Genomic DNA, 18,512 nt, shown 5'->3' with positions numbered 1-18,512 from the left:
TAAACTTTGCTAGATCCGCCCCTGCACAGTTACCAGTGTCAGCTACGTAGAAAAAGATCCTCGAGTAGAAAGTAATAATAAATAAATTCTAACAACAGCTGATCAAGCTTAAACGTGCTGCTGTTGTTCAGCCGCTGGTTTCCTCTTTCTGGTGCAAAGTGGGCCAAAAACAAACCAGAGAGACGGACTCGCGACAGAAAAGCCAATCAGCTGATCATTAAGCAGTTTCATGATTGAAGTAGCAGCCAGAAGAGGCAGTTGCTCCATATATCGTTTGGTAAGCTTAACGCAGGAATGCTTTACAAACATTCAGAGATGGACTTACACACTTGCTTTACTTCTCTCGGGGATAACTTTGTCGGAGATGAAATGCCGGGTTGCTAGCGAAGCTCCACATGCTATCCAGAGCACCGACAGGTCCCGCATGCCACAGCCGCTCTATCACGTGATGCATACTGCTCCGACGTGCTAACGTTCTGAGGTGAGTTACGTCGTGTTGCAAGTTTTGTGAGGTGCTTTCGTGATATTTAATGGATCGGATTACATTTTTTATTTTTCTCCGATATCCGATCCAGTAATTTAGGTCAGTATCGGACCGATACCGATATGTAATATCGGATCGGTCCATCTCTAGTAAACACTAGAGATTCATGTTTATCTGTTAGGTCCGTGTGTGTCCTCTGCAGGTAGAGAGGCGATCTTTTTTCATACCGTCAACAGGAGATGGGTCCAGGTTTAGGGGATTTCAAACTCACTTACGTATTCTTCACATACCTCCCCCCTCAAGATGTGTATGCTGAAGTAAACAGAAACAGCGTGGATGTGTGAATCCTGCGGCCGTTTGCTGGGGTGAAAAATGATCCTAGCCGAGGGCGAGTGAGGATGGTTTCATGCCTCAGATAGAGAGAGAGGCTGGGATACAGAACAAGAGAGTGACAGAAAGCAAGAGAGTGGTGACGCAGAAAGTGGGGGAGAGCGAGAGAGAGAGGCTCCACAACTGTGGAGAAAGCCTTCATTCAAAATGCATGAATCTACAAGTCAGGTAATCACGAAAGAACCTGCAAGGCTTCCACAAAGAAACCTCTGCAGGTAAAAGCACTCGATACTCAGGGCACTTAATGCACATAACACATAAATTAATAGTCACGTTGACTCACACAATAAAGACACATTGCAAATAAGACAACGAAAACCGACACATATGCACACATATCTCTGCAACATGGCCCCCTATTTGTTATAAAAAGCTGCCACAAGTCTCAATAGCAGCGCAGAGTACATTTGTGCATTGCACTCTTATTTGCGAGCTCTTATGCCAAGAAATGTGCACAAAGTACCTCACTTTGCGTTTGCATACGTGCGTGTGTGTGTTTGTGAACTAGATCGCTGCACAAGTGTGTCTGCTTGCTGCTTTGATATCTTTCACATTGGCAGCTCTGATATGAACAGCTGCTTTGATCCCATTCGAATCAGACAACATCACCCGGGTTCCTTTGCTGCTGCTCTAAACACACAGCCTGAAAGGCACACAGAGACAGAAAAGGAGGGGGATTCCTATTGTTTTCCAATTGCATTAGTTGCTATGGATCAGCGGTCATTCCATGTTCAGAGGAGCTATCTCCTGAAAGAGGTTCTGTGGCTTTTTTGCCAACAGATTAATAAAAAAAATAGATCTGTCCATATTTAGATTTGATACGGCATTGCTTGTGTTTTGGGAACATACTAAAAGAAAGTGAAAGTATAAATCTATAACTCTTCCAGTAGAACATCCAGAGCAAAGAATCCCTGAAACCAGTTTGTTTTTTAGAAAACTGACAGAGAACTTGTACTTGATTTTAATATATGACAATACAACAAGGAGGTGAAACGCATGCCCTCTGGTACAGAACATAAGAATCGCACTTCTTAATACAGAGACTCTGAAATTATGGTAAATGCTTAAATGGGAATCCTATCCCTCCATTTTCTTGGTGACATTAGTAGATAAAATGATTAACAATAAAGAAGGTGGAAAACTTCACACGGCTGTTTCAAAACTGACAATGCAGGCAGGGAGGCATCCAGCACCAATCCACCAGCCCCAGAAACAGCAGGAGGTACAGACTTGATAACATCATGTGATTTTTCAACAAATGAGATCAAACAGCACTCCTCGCTCAGGTGGGAAATCATGACTAAACAAGGTGAACGGAGTGCTCTAAGCGCCGCAGTGATGCACAGACAAAGCCTCATTTAAAGCGCTGAAAAATGGAAGAGGAGGTGCAATGAGACAGGAGGCCTGGAGCACTGTACAGCTATTGATATGCAGCAGAGAGCGCAATAAGGATGTGTACATACACACCACTTGAAGTCCTTCGGAACGGCAACAGCACAGGGAAAGTGGGGTAGTGAAATTAGCATATTCGTCTAATTGTTATTCATTTACACTGGCTCCATTTCCCAGTGCATTAAGTCCACATGTCAGATGTGTGCATTATATTTCTCAGCATGCCCGAGCATATGCTGCAAGGACAACTGACGGATATCAGGCAGCCCTCTGAAGTCTTGTCAAAGAAAACGCGAGCAGCAATAAAGTCACATAATCAGAAACACTGTTTTAAAATGAACCTGGTTAATTAAATAAAACCTTCTACATGTTTATGGTAATTTATGCTGTGTTGCACAGACGCTTCCTCTCTTTGGAGGAAGCACAGGGTGAATTAATAATGACTCACTTACACACAAGTTTTTCAGTACACCATCACAATGAGCCAACACACGCAAAAGCGTGACATCATCAAAGTGGAATGCAGCCATCATTACTACACCTGTGCTTTCCCTTAAGTGGAAAATATAGCAATAGCTTTGATCAGCTATTAAAAACTTAACTGATACTTTTATGTGTTTTGGTGAACTGCTACTCCATCAGTTATGTATTTATACTTTATGTTGATACATAAAATATTTACTGCATTTATGTGTAACTGAAAACCTTTAAGAGTTTATGTTCCTAATTTTATTTGAACACACTCCTCTTTACTTCAAAACTCGTCCATCCATCCTCTTGTGCTTAACTAATTCAGGCTAATTGGGAGCTGAAGCCAATCTCAGGGGTCACAGTGAGAGAGGAAGGGTACACCCTGGACATGTTGCCAGTCTATTAAAGTCATTCAAAGACTTGTTTCTAATTTTCATGACATATTATACTTTGATTAAACACCTCATGACTCACTCAGCTGAACCACATCTGGCAAACTCGGGTGTTTGGAACAAGGTCAGCTCATGTCAAATATAATTTGAATCACAGATCTGGTAGACTGTAAATAGATATTTAGCGGAGTCAGCTTGTCTTTTATTATCAGCCAAAAATAAAAAAAAAAGGTCGCAGTAAATGTAACTGCAGCATGTAGTGCAGGGGAGTAGTGACCTACATACACTCAAAGTATTAGCCTGTTTTTTATAGCTTAGTGCCATTTCAAGCACATTTTGTTTTTCAGAATGATTCAATTAGTTCGATCACTTTTCTGCCGATCTTCTACGTTATATTACTGAAAAAACAAACAATGCCCCACTTAATATTAGAGTGGGCTGTATATGGCGCATGATGTACTCTGAGTTTGACATCCCTGCTTATCTATCAGTGACGTACCCTCTAGAAACTAGAGTCCTGTTCAGTGTGTTTCACCAACCTGTCTGACACCAATAACCATGCTCATGTCCATGTTCACACTCAATTAAACTCTCTTTTAGTCAACAGGTGCACCAAAACTGTATTTCAGAGATTTTGTGCTGTTCAGTCATTTCTAGAGGGAAACTGAAGCTTTACTTTTAAAGTAATTGTTAGTTCAATTAAGCCATGATTAATGGATCAGTGTATTTATTTAATCAGTCAAAGGATTTATGTTACAGTTCTTGCTCCTTGCAGATCCTTCTCAGTAGTCATTTTGCAGGATATATGCTTCTTAAATCCTTGTGAAATCTAACCCAACATTGACAGAATGTATAAAAATACTGGAAAATTGGGTTAAAAAAACCTAACTTTCATTAAAGGGACTCTTGGGTTCAAACCAAGGAATGTGCAATGAGTATGAAAATCCCGCAGCAATAATAACTTCTGTTACACTGCAGAGGGTTCACTGTGACAGGAGATCAGACAGGATGATCTGCCTGAGGGAAGGATGAGGGTGCAGAAGAGGAAGAGAAAAAGTGAGAGGTGAAGTTAGGATGAGAAAAAAAACTATTACTATTCATGCAATATTTTTCATGCCAAATTCTTGAAGATTTACAGGAAAAGGAATAAATTGTGATCTCAGTGTGTTGTGAAAGCCACTAAACCTAATTCATAACCAAAAACCAGAGATTGATTCCACTGATCTGCCAATCATTGAGTTCACATCTTCCCCTGCCAGTCCATCAGGATATCAGACATGAATGGCTGTACTGTGGGGTATCTCCCCTGCTGAAGATGTTATTGATAGATCACATCTGCAAAAGCAGTCATTGTGAAACAGAGTGAGTCAGTGAGGGAGGAGAGGGCTCAAAGGGAGAATGTGCATATTAAAATTTCTATTTGAGTAAGACAATGTGCAGTAGTTACTGAGCTACAAGGTCTTTACTTTGTAAATGTTAGTAGATGGATTAAAAGTGCTGACCTCAAATGACACGAGTAAAACACACAGATTCTCCAGCAGCACTGCACTAATAGCCACAAATATGTGAAGTCTGTTTAAACCATACTGGAGGATACAGTTTGCTTGATTTACCAAATCAATAATAAACTAAAAATGACTCATTTTCTTTTTTTTAGTGGAAGGGAATATTAGCTATAATAATTTTGCAGCTAATGTAAGAGGAGGGTCTAGATGCTAAGCTGCTATGGAGTTGGGGGTCCATGATGGAACAAAAGGGAGCCAACATCTAAAGAACAGCTTTGAGTGTTAAAGAAATGAGACATAAGAGAGTTCAAGTTACACTGAAGACTAAAGGTGATCATAGCAATTATTTCATTAGAATTGTAGAAACTCTGCTTCTGCCGTATACACGGTATTTCCACGCATTTTTGCACACGTTTTAATTAATGGACCCATTTGCCATTTTCCTAACAAAATGTAAAGAAATCAAGACTTTTGTGCAGTATCGTACCGCACCCCAACCAGACACTGTCAGGACTAAAGATTTACTCAAATGTAGAGGTTGAGTGGAAAAAATTTCCAATAAAGGTTTCCAATCGAACACACAAAAGATAGACTCGACTATAAAGCAGCATTAGTAGGTACTTTTCTGTCTCCATTTCCACTAACCCACAATGAAAAGATGAGTTTTATAGCTTGTGTTATAAACCACTAGCCAACTTACTGCACAAACTGCTTTATTTATTTATTTCCAATCACCTCGGTTCTGCAGGCTTGCTGTGTGAGCACTGAAAGCTGTAAATCACTGGCTTCACATGGAGCGTTACAACATGGCAGCCAGTTTCCCCGGTCGAGAAATTACAGGATTTTACCTGCTGGTACACATCAGATCACAGGCACTGCGGATTGTGCTGCTTCAGTGTAGCTCACTCCACAACTGGACCTGGAGAGGTGCTCAGTTCAGAGGTGTAACTGATTCAGTCTCACCCACCTACACACACACACACACACACACATACGGAGGAGGCCTGGGATGTGGAGCCTGACTAGTGACATCAGAGAGACATTAATAACTCAGAGCCATAGCTGCAAAATAACACACTGGTAATAGCACAACTGACAGGAATTAGCACACCCGCAAGAGGGAACGTCCAAGGTTCTTTTTGTGCATGTGTGCGCTCGCATGTTTACCTGAATAATAGTGATTTATTGCTTTCAACAAGACCTCATCCCCTACAGAGAAAAGGCTTTTATGCTACACAAGGAGCCACACGATAAGAAGCACTGCAATACAAGCATTCACACTCACATGAACACACACACACACATAAATCCTTACTGGACAGACACACAGAGAGTGCTTCAAGGCTTACCAAACTCTATAGTAATTAGTTTGAGAGTAACACACACAAATTGCATTAGTAAAATTCAAGCAAGTACACTTCAATTAACGTGAGAAATATACCTGAATAAAACTTAAGTGGAACTGAAATGAAAAGGCAAGGAGTTTCTTTGAACCTAAGGCTACATCTAAGCTAAACCATTTTCCTTGCAAAACTCTGCTTTAATGAAAACTATATCAGTTTACAGCACATTTATAATTCCCATTTATATTAACTGTAAATACAGCTATATCATTTAGGTAGAGTGGGTATGATCCTAGACTCAGGAGATGGACCTGTAGCTTGCATAAAATTGACTTACTGGGGCAATTCGGCTACTTTTGGGCAAGATGGCCTGCTGAATGGTTGTTCTTCACGGAGTCTGCGATAAAACTCGACATTCAATTTTCCTGCGAGAACACTCGGATCGCTTGAAAAAAAGAAAAAGAGAGGCGATCAAACCGTCTAGACTGAAAGTTAGGGAAGATAAAAAGAAAACTCAGACAACGAGAAGGAGAAATTATTCGGTTTTAATAAACGTTTAAACTTTATTAGTCGATATCTAGAGAAGCGAGACCCAAAGGTTTTAGCTTAATCTGTAAGGATTAAGTAAACAGTTACTGAATTGTTGCTGCAAAGCAAACACACTCACATTGGAGCATTTCCCATTGGCAGACAAAGTCACAACAAATGAGAAACAAGTATCCACAAAAGGATGAAGAAATAGGAAAAGGCATGAGAGTCTGCTACTACTACTGTTCCAGTTTCATATGGGCGACTGACATCACCCATCTAAAAGTTTCGGCACATCCAGGCTCAAGCACAATCCCGGTGTTTTCAAACCACAACTGGGTCAGCAGAGATTCTTAAAAGTCCCAGTTTTAGATTAGTGTGCATGCTAAAACTAAAACATATTAATGTGGATGTACACTGGGTGCCGTAAGTGCGTTTGTGTGTGCATCTTGTGAGAGGCCGTGCGCGTGCCTACTGTCCCGGGTGACTCTATGAAATGCAAATTACAGGCAGGAGTTATGATCGACTGGTGGCTACTGTGTCAGCTGCGCTGGACACGAGACAAGGCTGTGAAGGAGGGAGAGAGGAGGAGGAGGAGAAGGAAGCAGAGAGGGTGATTAGTGGCTCTCTCTCCTGTGCCTGCAGCTCAGAGAGATGCAGGGTTTGTGAGTTGGTTCAGCTGCACTCTTGTTTCTGATAAAAAAAGCTTCCCGGAAGTATGGGAATGTTCAGAGTCCCAGTTTAGTGTCAATTTTGGATGCTGATTTTAATAAACCTGAGCAAGTTTACTTGCAAAATATGATTACACCCACATTAATTTGCATTACGGTTAACTGTGTTGTGTGATAAACATTCCAACCTAGAAACTGATAGTGCTGCACTGTGATGAATGAAAGAGGGGGTCGGGACTTTCATTGTTCACCCACTGAGGCTTGCAACTTTCTATTTAGGCTCTTTATTGGAAAACAGCAAGGAACCTGTCCTGCAATGCACGGTGCACCCAGCTGCTAGAAACCTGGCAGAAACATGGAGTAAACAAGCAGCAAGAAACAAAGCAAGACAGACATGCAAATGTCTTATTAAAAATGAGACACATTTCATCTGCAGCCTGGCGCTGTAGGGCACACCCTCCCCGTCTAAGACTATAGTCTTGCTCACCCACACTGATAAAAATACCCCCGCAAGGAGGACAGAAAAAATATCACACTGTGACTTGCTTCCTCTGCTAGCCGCAGGTGCTTGTCTGGCAGCAGCGTGAGAGTTCACTGAATTTTTGCACCGGTGTCTTAGTAAACACACACGCTATTGTTTTGGGATGATTTGGAGACGCTAACATAAATATTCATGAGCAAAAAATGTGAATGCAGTAAAAAAAAGAAAGAAAATTAAATCTCATGCTTACATTTTGTATTTGTGTGGAGGTGTTGATAAGGGGGAAGATTAATGGGTTTGGAGACAGGCAGGTGAAAAGTCAGAGAAACTGCACAGTCAACATAAAAGCTGCATATTTGAATTCATGCACTCTAATAAAACTGTAAAAGAAAAAAATATACAGCTGTACAAAACAACCTGTTTGTCTGGCTCTGTCAGACTAGAGTAAAAACAAGACAACAATCTTCTTGTAACCCTGAAAAACCGGTGGCTGCCTGGTAACTTGACTGAATTTTTCCATTGCAAGTGGTTGTGGTGGCCAACTAGTTTCCCAGAAGCTACCTTTGAGCAACCACTTGTGATCACAAAGTGCTTGCACCTATCTTGAAACAACTGTTTCAGCTCAGACCGACTGCAGTCACTCTCAGATTGGCGAAGGTTTCTAAATAATTGCTGTCTAATTTATAAATGCAAACAGATGTGTGGTGGATTTTTGTTTGATATGTATAACTATGTAACTATATACACTATATATCTATGTGCACTGAACATATATATTTTAACTTTCATGTAGAGTCTTAAGCACAAGACATTTTGCTTCACCGAGGTTTATCAAGGTGGTGCAGTAACAGGGCAGTTAATGCTGCTGAGAGTTCTGCTGCATAACTCACTCTCCAGCTAACTAACCTTCCCTAATACACACTCAACGTCTTTCATGCAGCACAACCAAAACAGTAAACACATCACGATAAAATATCATACGATATAATCACACACACACACACACACACTTTGAACTACACTGAAGTGTTTTAAGAACCTATGTAGTTATAAGATTATATATTAATAATTAGGATTAATGTGTGACCTTTGACCATGTTGTGACCTATTGTCAGAGGGCAAAGCAAAGGGTTAACCTAAGGGTGTCCCTTTGGCCAGGGCACTCAGCTAGAGCCCTGCCCGTACCCTGGCCTGTACCTGACCTCTGCAGCTGTGTTTGGGCGCGTGGGAAAGTTACTCAGCAGCAGGGGGCGGGGATACTGGTCCCAGTATATTAGAGGACCAGAGGACACCCCCAGTACTTTTTCCCCTCTGCTGTTACTCTCTGTCCGTCTCTGTGTTGCTCTGCTGTCTGTGCTTAAGGCTGTACACCCGGGGTTTCGCTTTGCTTGCTTTCTGCTATGTAATTTTCTTGCTAAATGTCTGTATGTATTTTTCCTGCTGTTCGTATGATTCAGTGTATTAAACTCTGTTCCAAGAATTCTACTCTTTTCCAGAGCATCTTTTTGAGTGTCTTGATTTTAATTGGATCTAAAGAGGTTGGATCTCCACATCGTGGGTGGGAGAAGGTTATCAAGATGGCTTCAAAATTTGCGACCACAGATGCCCAACACGTTGCAATCAATCTGAACCAGTCTACGTGAGTGAGAATAAATTTTTTGTGATGTCTCTTTCCTGCAAGGGACTCGAAACAGCTGGTTGCCAATTGGTTGTTTTCTGATTACTTTCCTATAAGGTTGAGCATCAGTTTGCAATTAAATTGCCATCCTGCAGCAGCTGTATCACTATTTGTGGAGGAATTTCAATTTCAAATCTATGCAGTTATGAGTTAATCTATGTGAATTTCTGTGTATGCTGAAGGTGACAGATTCGCGATTTTCACCAGTCTGGAACAGTTAATTACACTATTATTACAAACCGATTGCATGTCATTGCCAACTTGACCAGATTGCAACACAAACTGAAAGGAGACCGTTCCATCTTACTGCAGTTTTATCGAGACCAAAAGTCTCTTTGAAGACTGACTGCAAGTGGTTGGAGACCCCCGTCTTTGAAACAACCATGTCAAAGGCAACAAGATTACAGCTTCTGTAATTTTGGTCATGCTGCCTCTCCAACTACTGCTTCCCCTAGTGTGTCTGTAGCATTAATGAGCTACGGTGTAGAGGGGCTGTTTAAGAAAATCAATTAAACAGTTACAAGATTGATTTGCCTTAAAAGCTGAAATGATTTCAATATGGGGCTTTGTGGTGAGAACAGCACGGCAGCGTGTCAGCACAAGGAGATTTAGGCAATCAATAAATAGTCTACAATACACAATGGAAGAATGGGCAGGTGGAATCAAATGGCAGAAACAGACTAGAGAATTTGTCAAATGTCACGATTTTAAAAGGATCTAAACATGCTACTGATGCAGTTAGATTTCTATGCAAATGCATTTTTATGCCATGAACAAAGTATTCACACGACGAGACCAGAGGCAGTAGCATCACATTCCTTTGGGTGAATCATCTGATCAGCACCCCTTCATCTCCTTTTAAATGAACCTATTGCTATGAGACTGACAACCAGAGGTGTGGACTCGAGTCAGACTCGAGTCATTAATTTTATGACTTTAGACTTGACTTGAAATAATGTTCTAAGACTTGTGACTTGACTTGGACTTTTACACCAATGACTTGGGACTTGAATTGGACTTGAACCGGTTTACTTGAAAAGACTTGATATTTTACCCCAAATATAAAATTTAACATGCATATTATATAGAGATTGAAAATGTGACGTCATTCACGGGTAGAACCGCAAAGGATTCTGGGAACTCGTGGCAAGCGGTACTAGCGCACGCAGGCTTTCAATTGAAATCAGTCACACAGCGATAAAAAGAAACACAAAAATGTCAAGAAGCTGTTGTATTATTAACTGCAATAGCCGGTCGCATGACAGCCACGGGAAGCCGACGGGTAAAGAGATCGGTTGTTATCGGATTACGTCGTTGAAGAGAAATTGTTCGAGCCATGTTTCCGAAGTAACAAAGATGCGACTGGATTGCAGCCATTCAAAGATCAAATATAACGTCCCAGAACCCTCCAGCTCACAGGTTAGTCTGCTCCAAGCATTTCCACAAAGGTCAGTCTGCTGTTGTAGTTAATGCGTCATTTTTCTTAACATAATTGGTGATATAGGTTACAAGCAAGTCTGGCGCTGAACAGAAATTGTCGCGCTATGCTCCTTTGTTTATTGTGCATAAATAGTGAATTGTCCTGACAGAATATTGTGTTTCGCTTCTGTTATTATGGTACATTGACAAAAACATATACTTTTATTCACAGGGTAAAACAGTTGTTTTGTATCACTAATTGTCCAGTGCGATTACAGCATACAATATTATTGTCACTGCTACATTTCTGTGATGCTACCAGAAATTATTTCCACTGCTAATTAATTACCGTTGAGCTCAAAGGTCCTATTAATAAACGGTTAACGAATGTGTATTTATGAAGACGATTTGTGAGACTGGTAAACTTATGATACGTACGATGGTCTTTACTTTCTACACGGTGCATTTCAAGGTCCTGCACCCATCCGGCGGTAAACTGTACCTGGGCTTGTTGCAGTGACCGGAAGTTACTAAACTTCATGAGTGTATGCACTCACTCCAAGAAGCGTATAATTATAAATATGCATATAAATATGCTACGATGAGATAGCTGACTTCATCTAACTAGCAAATGTTTTCCAGGCTACGTTGGTGATGCAGTTTTTTTTTAAATTATATTTTTTTTAAAATATCATTTATTTATGTATGATATTTTTGTCATGCGATTTTAAAGCCGGTCCTACAAGCGCATCCAAGAATAACATGCAGCTTATCTCAGAACTGTCGGTGAAAACTATTCTTGGAGCTAGGTTTAATTGAGCTGCATTTTAAAGAGGTGCAATTTCACAATTTGTGTATATTTTCTAAGTTCACTATTTTGTCATGTGTTGAGAAAAACACAGATTTAAAAATTACATGGTCTAATATTTACATTTAGCATATAACTGCAACATGCTTTTTTTCGTTTTTTTTTTAAAGACTCGAAAGGACTTGAAATTCAAAATTTCAGACTTGTGACTTTACTTGGACTTTTACACCAGTGACTTGAGACTCGACTCTGACTTGCCTGACATTACTTGAGACTTGACTTGAGACTTGAGGATAAAGACTTGAGACTTACTTGAGACTTGCAAAACAATGACTTGGTCCCACCTCTGCTGACAACCTCTGTCAATCACAAATCTGAATCATTCAGATGTGGTGTGAACCATCAATATGGTTCTCGTTAGACATGAAAACAAACAGAAGGACCTCCCGGATTCACAAACAGCTTCTAGGACTGAACAGGGAGTGCTATTTGTAGCAGTGAGTGGATGTAACATATATGTGGATGTGTGAGGTTGCATGTTACCAGTAGCGACTACATGCTCTTTACGATGTACGATGCACAGCTAACGTCACATCGTAACTGCAGCAGCGCACATGGAAATGTCTGTTCAAGAGGACTCTGAGGTATATGTGCAGGGATCTGTTTGCGCTTGTTCTTGCTAATCTATAAGTTGCACAGTAAAATGATGTGCATCCATGCGTGATCTGATTAAAACATTAAAATTAATGGCAAAAAAACCAATTAATGTAAGTTTCAGCATGGCTTTCTGCTTCTCTGTGAATTCCTCATGCATGTGCTTGTGTGTAAGCCTCGCCTGTTTGCATGAGTGTTTGCGTACATGTACTGTACAGCGTAGCAGATGCCATAATCTCCTCAAAGTCATGCTTTAGGATGAGATTACGAAAACAGTACAAACATTTTGTCTGTTCGGTTTTTTTGTTTTGTTTTTTTGCAATTTCTGTGCAGACCAGCCCTCTGTGCATACACTGCCTGACAACTCTATATAGAGATGCACAGAGGAGCCCCTATAGTTTAAATGCAGGGAGTTGCAGTAGCTCTAATGTAAATGTGGAAAAGATGGATGAAAAGAGAATACTAAACTAAAAGCAAGAGAAGGCTGGGGGTAGCAGAGTAGCAAGTATTTTTTCCAAAGGCAGAGACAAAGAGAAAGCAACAAAGCGATTTGTGAGACACAGCAAAAGGAGAATTTACTTGCATTTCCACTCTTGAATAACTGGGACAGGTCATTTCCTCTTCTGTCATTCCTTTTTCATCCTTCTGCCCTCCCTTCTTCTTCCTCTCTCTTGACCTTACTTACTCCCTCTCTGCCCCTTTAACATTCTCACCAGTGCTTGGGTGTAGAGCCGAAAGGAGAAAAAAAAAATTACTTTTCAGTTCCCGCTAAAATGTTTTGACTTCTCCGATAAAAACCACTGGTGTGTGGCAAGTGTGATTATACTATGTGTGAGCGGTTGTGTGTGTTTGAAGACCATGGGCCGAGGATGCCGTTAATTTAACCAGGCTGCAAAATGGTCATGCCTGTCCCATCCTTTCAGGAGGGGACAGATGCGTTTGGTGCGTGTGTGTATACATATATATATATATATGTGTATGTGTGTGAGTATATGCGTGTTTCACAAGGCTAGAAAGGTGTTATTACAAAGCTGCCGAATCACTGAGTCTTCTCTACAGATACCATCTGCCATCGACACGCAACCATTTCTGTGGTTGCCCTGAAACATTTATGCAACCCATTACAACATCTATGTCAACCAGTCCTGCTCACACTTGATTTTGTTAATCAGACATGAGGAGACATGAGGACGTGCATCGGTTATGTTTGTTACATAACCGATGCACGTCCTCATGTCTGCTTGCATGCGAGCATAAGTCTGCCTGGATATACATGCATACATTCTAATAGGCATCCATGTGTGAGTGGGTGACTTTAGCCTCTGAGTGCGTCCATGTGTGCAATGATTACAAATCTGCTTTCCGTAGTTGGATCACACTTGTGGGCAGCGTGGCCACGCCACTGTGAATGTTGATGGACAGCCGGTGAATGCGAGTGAGAGCATTTGGCGGTTTGTTTCCTTTGCGAACAGATTTTGCATTTAACCAGAAATGGTTCAAAAAGAGACAAAACCCATGAAGTTTTTTCAACTCGTGAGTTTGACTAACACTGTATTTCATTCGATGTTTTCTCTAATGAAAATAGTGTTGATGAGGAGGTAAGTTGCATCGAACCGGTGCATTTCTTGCAATCGTAACTAATAGCTATTTCTGAAAATCAAATTCCAGCCTTCTCTTCCCAGTGAAAGCTGTTCCAAACGACATGACTCCACCCAGAGAGAGTAATTCATGCTAAAACCAGATTTAAGCTTGTTTAATGCGCTAATGAAAAGTGCTGTATTTATATGTAGCTGATAGACGGCAATGCTGTGACATCAGGTCCATCTGTGACTCAGTCTAAAGCTGTAATGAGAACATTACAGAGCCCCCAGCAGAGGTACACACACACACACACACACACACACACACACACACACACACACACGCATTCAAAAGGAAGACAGACAGAAAGAAGAAGAAGATGAGGGGGAGAGATGATCGATGCAAATCTTGTCACCTCCTTTGACTACCATCACCTCTTTCCCTCCTTCTCCTCCTCTTCTTCGCTGCCTCTCCTGCTCCCACTCCTCCTTCTCCCTCCTGTCTCACACACCAGGACCGAGGGCAGCGGATCTAACTCAATACACCATGCAGCAAAAATCAATGACAGACAGAAAGAGACAGAGCTAGGCGACTGAGGGGATGAAATAAGGCGAGGGGCGGCGTATTTTTTTTCGGCGGCTTTGTTGCGCTTTTAAATCCTGTCCACTCCTATTACCCTAACCCTAAACACACACACACACACACACACACACACACACACACACACACACACACACACACACTCAGAAAATGCTAAATGCAGCACATATACACATGCCTGCTGTTTTTTCTGGAGTGTTGCTAATATTACAACAAAAGACATCACCTCATACAAAAGAAGCTTTTACAAGCTGATACTTAGAGCCTAAACACACACATATATATCATATCCCAAACCCCACTGAATCCACCACAAATGGACTCACACTTTGGCGTTGTATTTTCAACAACCTGCTCAGACACAGAGAGTTTAATATTCATCTAATGGCAAGTCGGGACACACGAATAACTCCCAAGGCTTTGGACAAAACTGCATGCATAAACAGCCCAAAACAGACACAGACACATACATATGCACACACAGCAGTCATTTGCAAATGCAATTGGCTCCGGCACGTTCCCCTGCATCACACGCTCCTGATTGTTTTGGTTTTTTTGTCCTTCAAATCACAAACATGCATTGATTCCTTTAAAACCCTGACTTTTTTGTTTGGGAGAAAAGCAGAAAGAAATCATTTATTTTACTGTAGAAATTGGGTCTTTTTATGTAAATGTGAAATCTGCTGGAGAAAAATGGACACGTGCCAATTTTCATCACCACTGCCTTGTTGTATCTCTATTACCAACAGTTCATATCAACAATCGTAACATTTATTTTATAACTTTTCTCCACCTTTTCATTAACTGCCCTGCACTTTTCCCCTTCATCACCATATTAAACATGCAGAAAAATGCAAATGGAAACAGGGATGTTTCAGTAAGAAAGGATTGGACAGTATGATGTTTAAAAAAGCAGCAAAACAAAAATCAGAAAAAGACTCAAAACACACCCATCCTTAAGGCACTGTCACCATCAAAGTCCACCTTTCCCTCTCGTTCATTCACTTTTCCCCATCTGTCTCCTTCAGAGTCAGTATTCCTACAGCCCTCTTCCTCACTTAATTTTCTTTTCTTCTTTCATAAATTCCCTCCCGTTTACCCCCCCATCAATTTTCCTCTTCCTTCAGTCTCCTCCAGCCAGCCAATTCATAGCTTCTCTCATATCTCTCACCCTCATTCATTCCACTGACCTAATCTCCCCTGCCTCTGCCTCTGCCCAGGGTGTGTATGTGAACGTGTCTGCGTGGAAACACTAACCTGCCCTTCTGGCACGCTGAGCAGAGCCACGCTTTGTCCCTCTTGCTGTAGGTGCAGCAGGTCTTGCAGACGTTGTACTGGCAGTCCGGGCACTGGCGCTTGGGGTTGAGCAGGAAGGTGAAGGGCGCGCAGCAGCGGATGCAGCAGTGCTCGTTGAAGCGGTGCTGCTTGGAGAGGATGGAGCATCTGCTGCCTTCCTCCGCCAGCTCCTGCTTCATCTCGCTGAAACCGGGAGAGCGAGAGGGAGAGAAAGCGAAAGAGAGAGAGAGAGATAGGATGAGGGGAGGGAGGGAGAGAGAGAGAGAGAGGGGGGATGTGAGCGCCTGGTTGAGAGGTAGGACGTGAAAACGGCGGAGGACGCCGCGATGCAGAGTGAATGAAAAAACTGTGGCAAATGAAAAATTGGGCGGTGGGGGGTGAACAAGGGAAGGGCAGAAGGGGTCAAGGGTTTGGTGAAAACACTCTGCTGCTCCATGTTTCTGCCTCAAACGCCTTCTCTTTCCCTTACGCCGATTTTGTGGAATTAACGTGATGGCTGACATTTCAATTTGCGAGGACCTGTCATGCCTTTTTTTTTTGCACTTCAGTCGGAACTCCGCTGAGGACAGCATGTCATGCGCATCCAAAGCATCAGATGAAACTGAATTGTAGTTTGTTAATCAAGATATTATGAGGTTTGGAATAATTACAATAAACTGGCTTAAATCGCAGTTAAGTTGAAGGTCAATACACACAAATTAGCCTGACTGGGAAAAAAGGAGCATAAATAGAAAGCCTCTGATGAGTTACTCAAACTAAGGTTTAAAATCACATAAGTGATGAACAAAGACTCGCTGATCACATCAGAGAACTGTTTCCACTGATCAGCAATTAGGAATTAGGCTAAAAAGTTGAACAAAACCAACTGAAAAAAACAAACAATAATCCACAGTCTCAGCTAACTCTGACAATCCTACAGCTTCCAAAAATTAAGTGAGACTAAATTTATATCCTTCACCTGTAGCTGGGTATTAAGCTTATGAGAGAGACAGTATAATACGGACTGTTAATCAGTGTTTTAACCAGCAAAGCATCTTTCCTATCCGAAGCCTCAAGTGTTCACATTAACTATGCACATGGGTTTACCTCTGCAGGATTTGTGCTTACTGGGCAAAATGCAAAATCAGCAGAGGCTACAATAAATTATGTAATGGTTCGCATTTGTATCATAAACACATCCTCATCATCATCATCATCATTCGATGTTGCACTTGTGTCAGCTATATTTAAAATGACCCTCAGTGAGAAGGAGAGCTCGAGTAAGAACACATTTATCCATGTTTACATCATCAGCCATCACTTGTCATTAGGCACAAGCGGCAGCTGAGATGCAGAGATCGAGATGTTGCTGCTGGCGAGGTGTGAAAGTGAGTTCAGCTTGAATGGGCAGCGGGTAAATTATTTAAAGCCTCTACCCTACCCTCAACCAGGTCACGGCCTACTGAGCTTACGCTGATCTCACAGATGCACACATGTGCATGGCAGATGGGGCTTATATGTGCATACCACAGGCGTTAGAAGTATTCTTTACGCCACAGAGTCAATCCTAACCAAACCACTAAGTCATACATGAAAAATTAAGTAGGGAGCAAAAAGTGTGGTGAATGCAGCATATTGCAAATTTCCTGTGTGTATTTTGTTGTGTCGAACCAGCGGGGACCCTGCACTCTCCTGCTTCCCTAAGTTATTAACGCTGCTCCTCGAGCAGATCTCCTCTGCCGCCTCGCTGATTGCTTTTCCTATGCATCATTAGACGTAGCATAATAACAAGACGAACCAACCATTTCATATACAGCACCATGTGAGAAAGAGGTAGGTTTGGGGTGACGAGCGTGGGCGTTGCATATGGACACGGACGTAAACAATTATATACAAAAAACGTATTCAAAAGAAGGCTTTCATAGTTTTGCAGCTGGCAAATATTGGTTGCACTCAAATTAAATGATAAATGAAAATATTCAAAACACATTTATGTGCGCAAAGAAAAGCAAGGGAAATATATGCAGAGAACATTAATATCTCAATAAGCTAAAGAGGCAATTGCCTGGAAATCATTTCCCTCAATCCTGATTATGATCAGGATCCATTTTGCCTTTCTGCTTTCGTGTTATGGGTTTAATGAGCAGCCCAGTTAGACTGCAGCTAGCTATAGCCATTTAATTAAATGATCGGGCAAATGTACACATATCCAAAGACAAAGAGTGCTCATCATGCCTGCTATCGCTTCACATTACCTCATTTCCCTGTTAATGAGACATGAAAACCTGTGCTCAGTGCAGAGTAATCGGTGTAGATACATGTGGGTCATCCAGGTATTAGCAAGGCACAATTGGTCTCAGTGAGAAATAACACAAGGCGCTCTCTATTCACAAAGCAGTGTTTTGAGTTACTGATTTTTAACAGGTGTTTGGCATACAGCTTATAATATAATAATAATGTGCTGGAAATATTATAGCATTACATTTTAAAGAATGCTCCAAAATTCCTGCTAACGGTTGATAGCTCAGGCATGCTAGAGTAAAAAAATAGAACTGCAAGCTCCTTGTGAAAGAAAAGAGGAACATCTGCCATTGCCTTGTGCTTGCATTTAATTACCAGCTCATTTTTGATCACAGGGTGGTTGGCAACCCGTCTCCAAACAGTCATGGTCCACCTCAGAGGATCACTCTCAGACAGACTGGCGAAAGTTTGCAAATAACCGCCATCTACTATATAAACACATGACACAACATGTTGCAGTCAGTCTTAGTCAGTCTGCAGCACTGAGAGCAACTTGTCTGAAACGAGTCTCTTTCAAATAGGACACTCTGGCTGCAGAC

At 41.5% G+C, this 18,512-nt stretch overlaps 1 protein-coding gene across 2 annotated transcripts in view; it reads right to left on the bottom strand.

Annotated features, from left to right (window-relative positions):
* The window catches only part of myripb (myosin VIIA and Rab interacting protein b), a 130,312-nt gene that overhangs the window by 41,572 nt on the left and 70,228 nt on the right, over positions 1 to 18,512 (bottom strand). For both annotated transcript variants that reach the window (XM_085362454.1, XM_085362455.1), the window contains exon 2: positions 15,655 to 15,876. In XM_085362454.1, coding sequence (XP_085218580.1) covers positions 15,655 to 15,876 — 222 coding nt within the window. The remainder of the gene's footprint in view (positions 1 to 15,654; positions 15,877 to 18,512) is intronic.

Source organism: Diplotaxodon limnothrissa, linkage group LG9, assembly GCF_057381915.1.
Source record: "Diplotaxodon limnothrissa isolate DT_005_m linkage group LG9, D_limnothrissa_male_GT1.1, whole genome shotgun sequence".
Classification (NCBI taxonomy): domain Eukaryota; kingdom Metazoa; phylum Chordata; class Actinopteri; order Cichliformes; family Cichlidae; genus Diplotaxodon; species Diplotaxodon limnothrissa.
The sequence above is the reverse complement of the archived record's forward strand: the minus strand, read 5'-3'. Positions and strand labels throughout refer to the sequence as shown.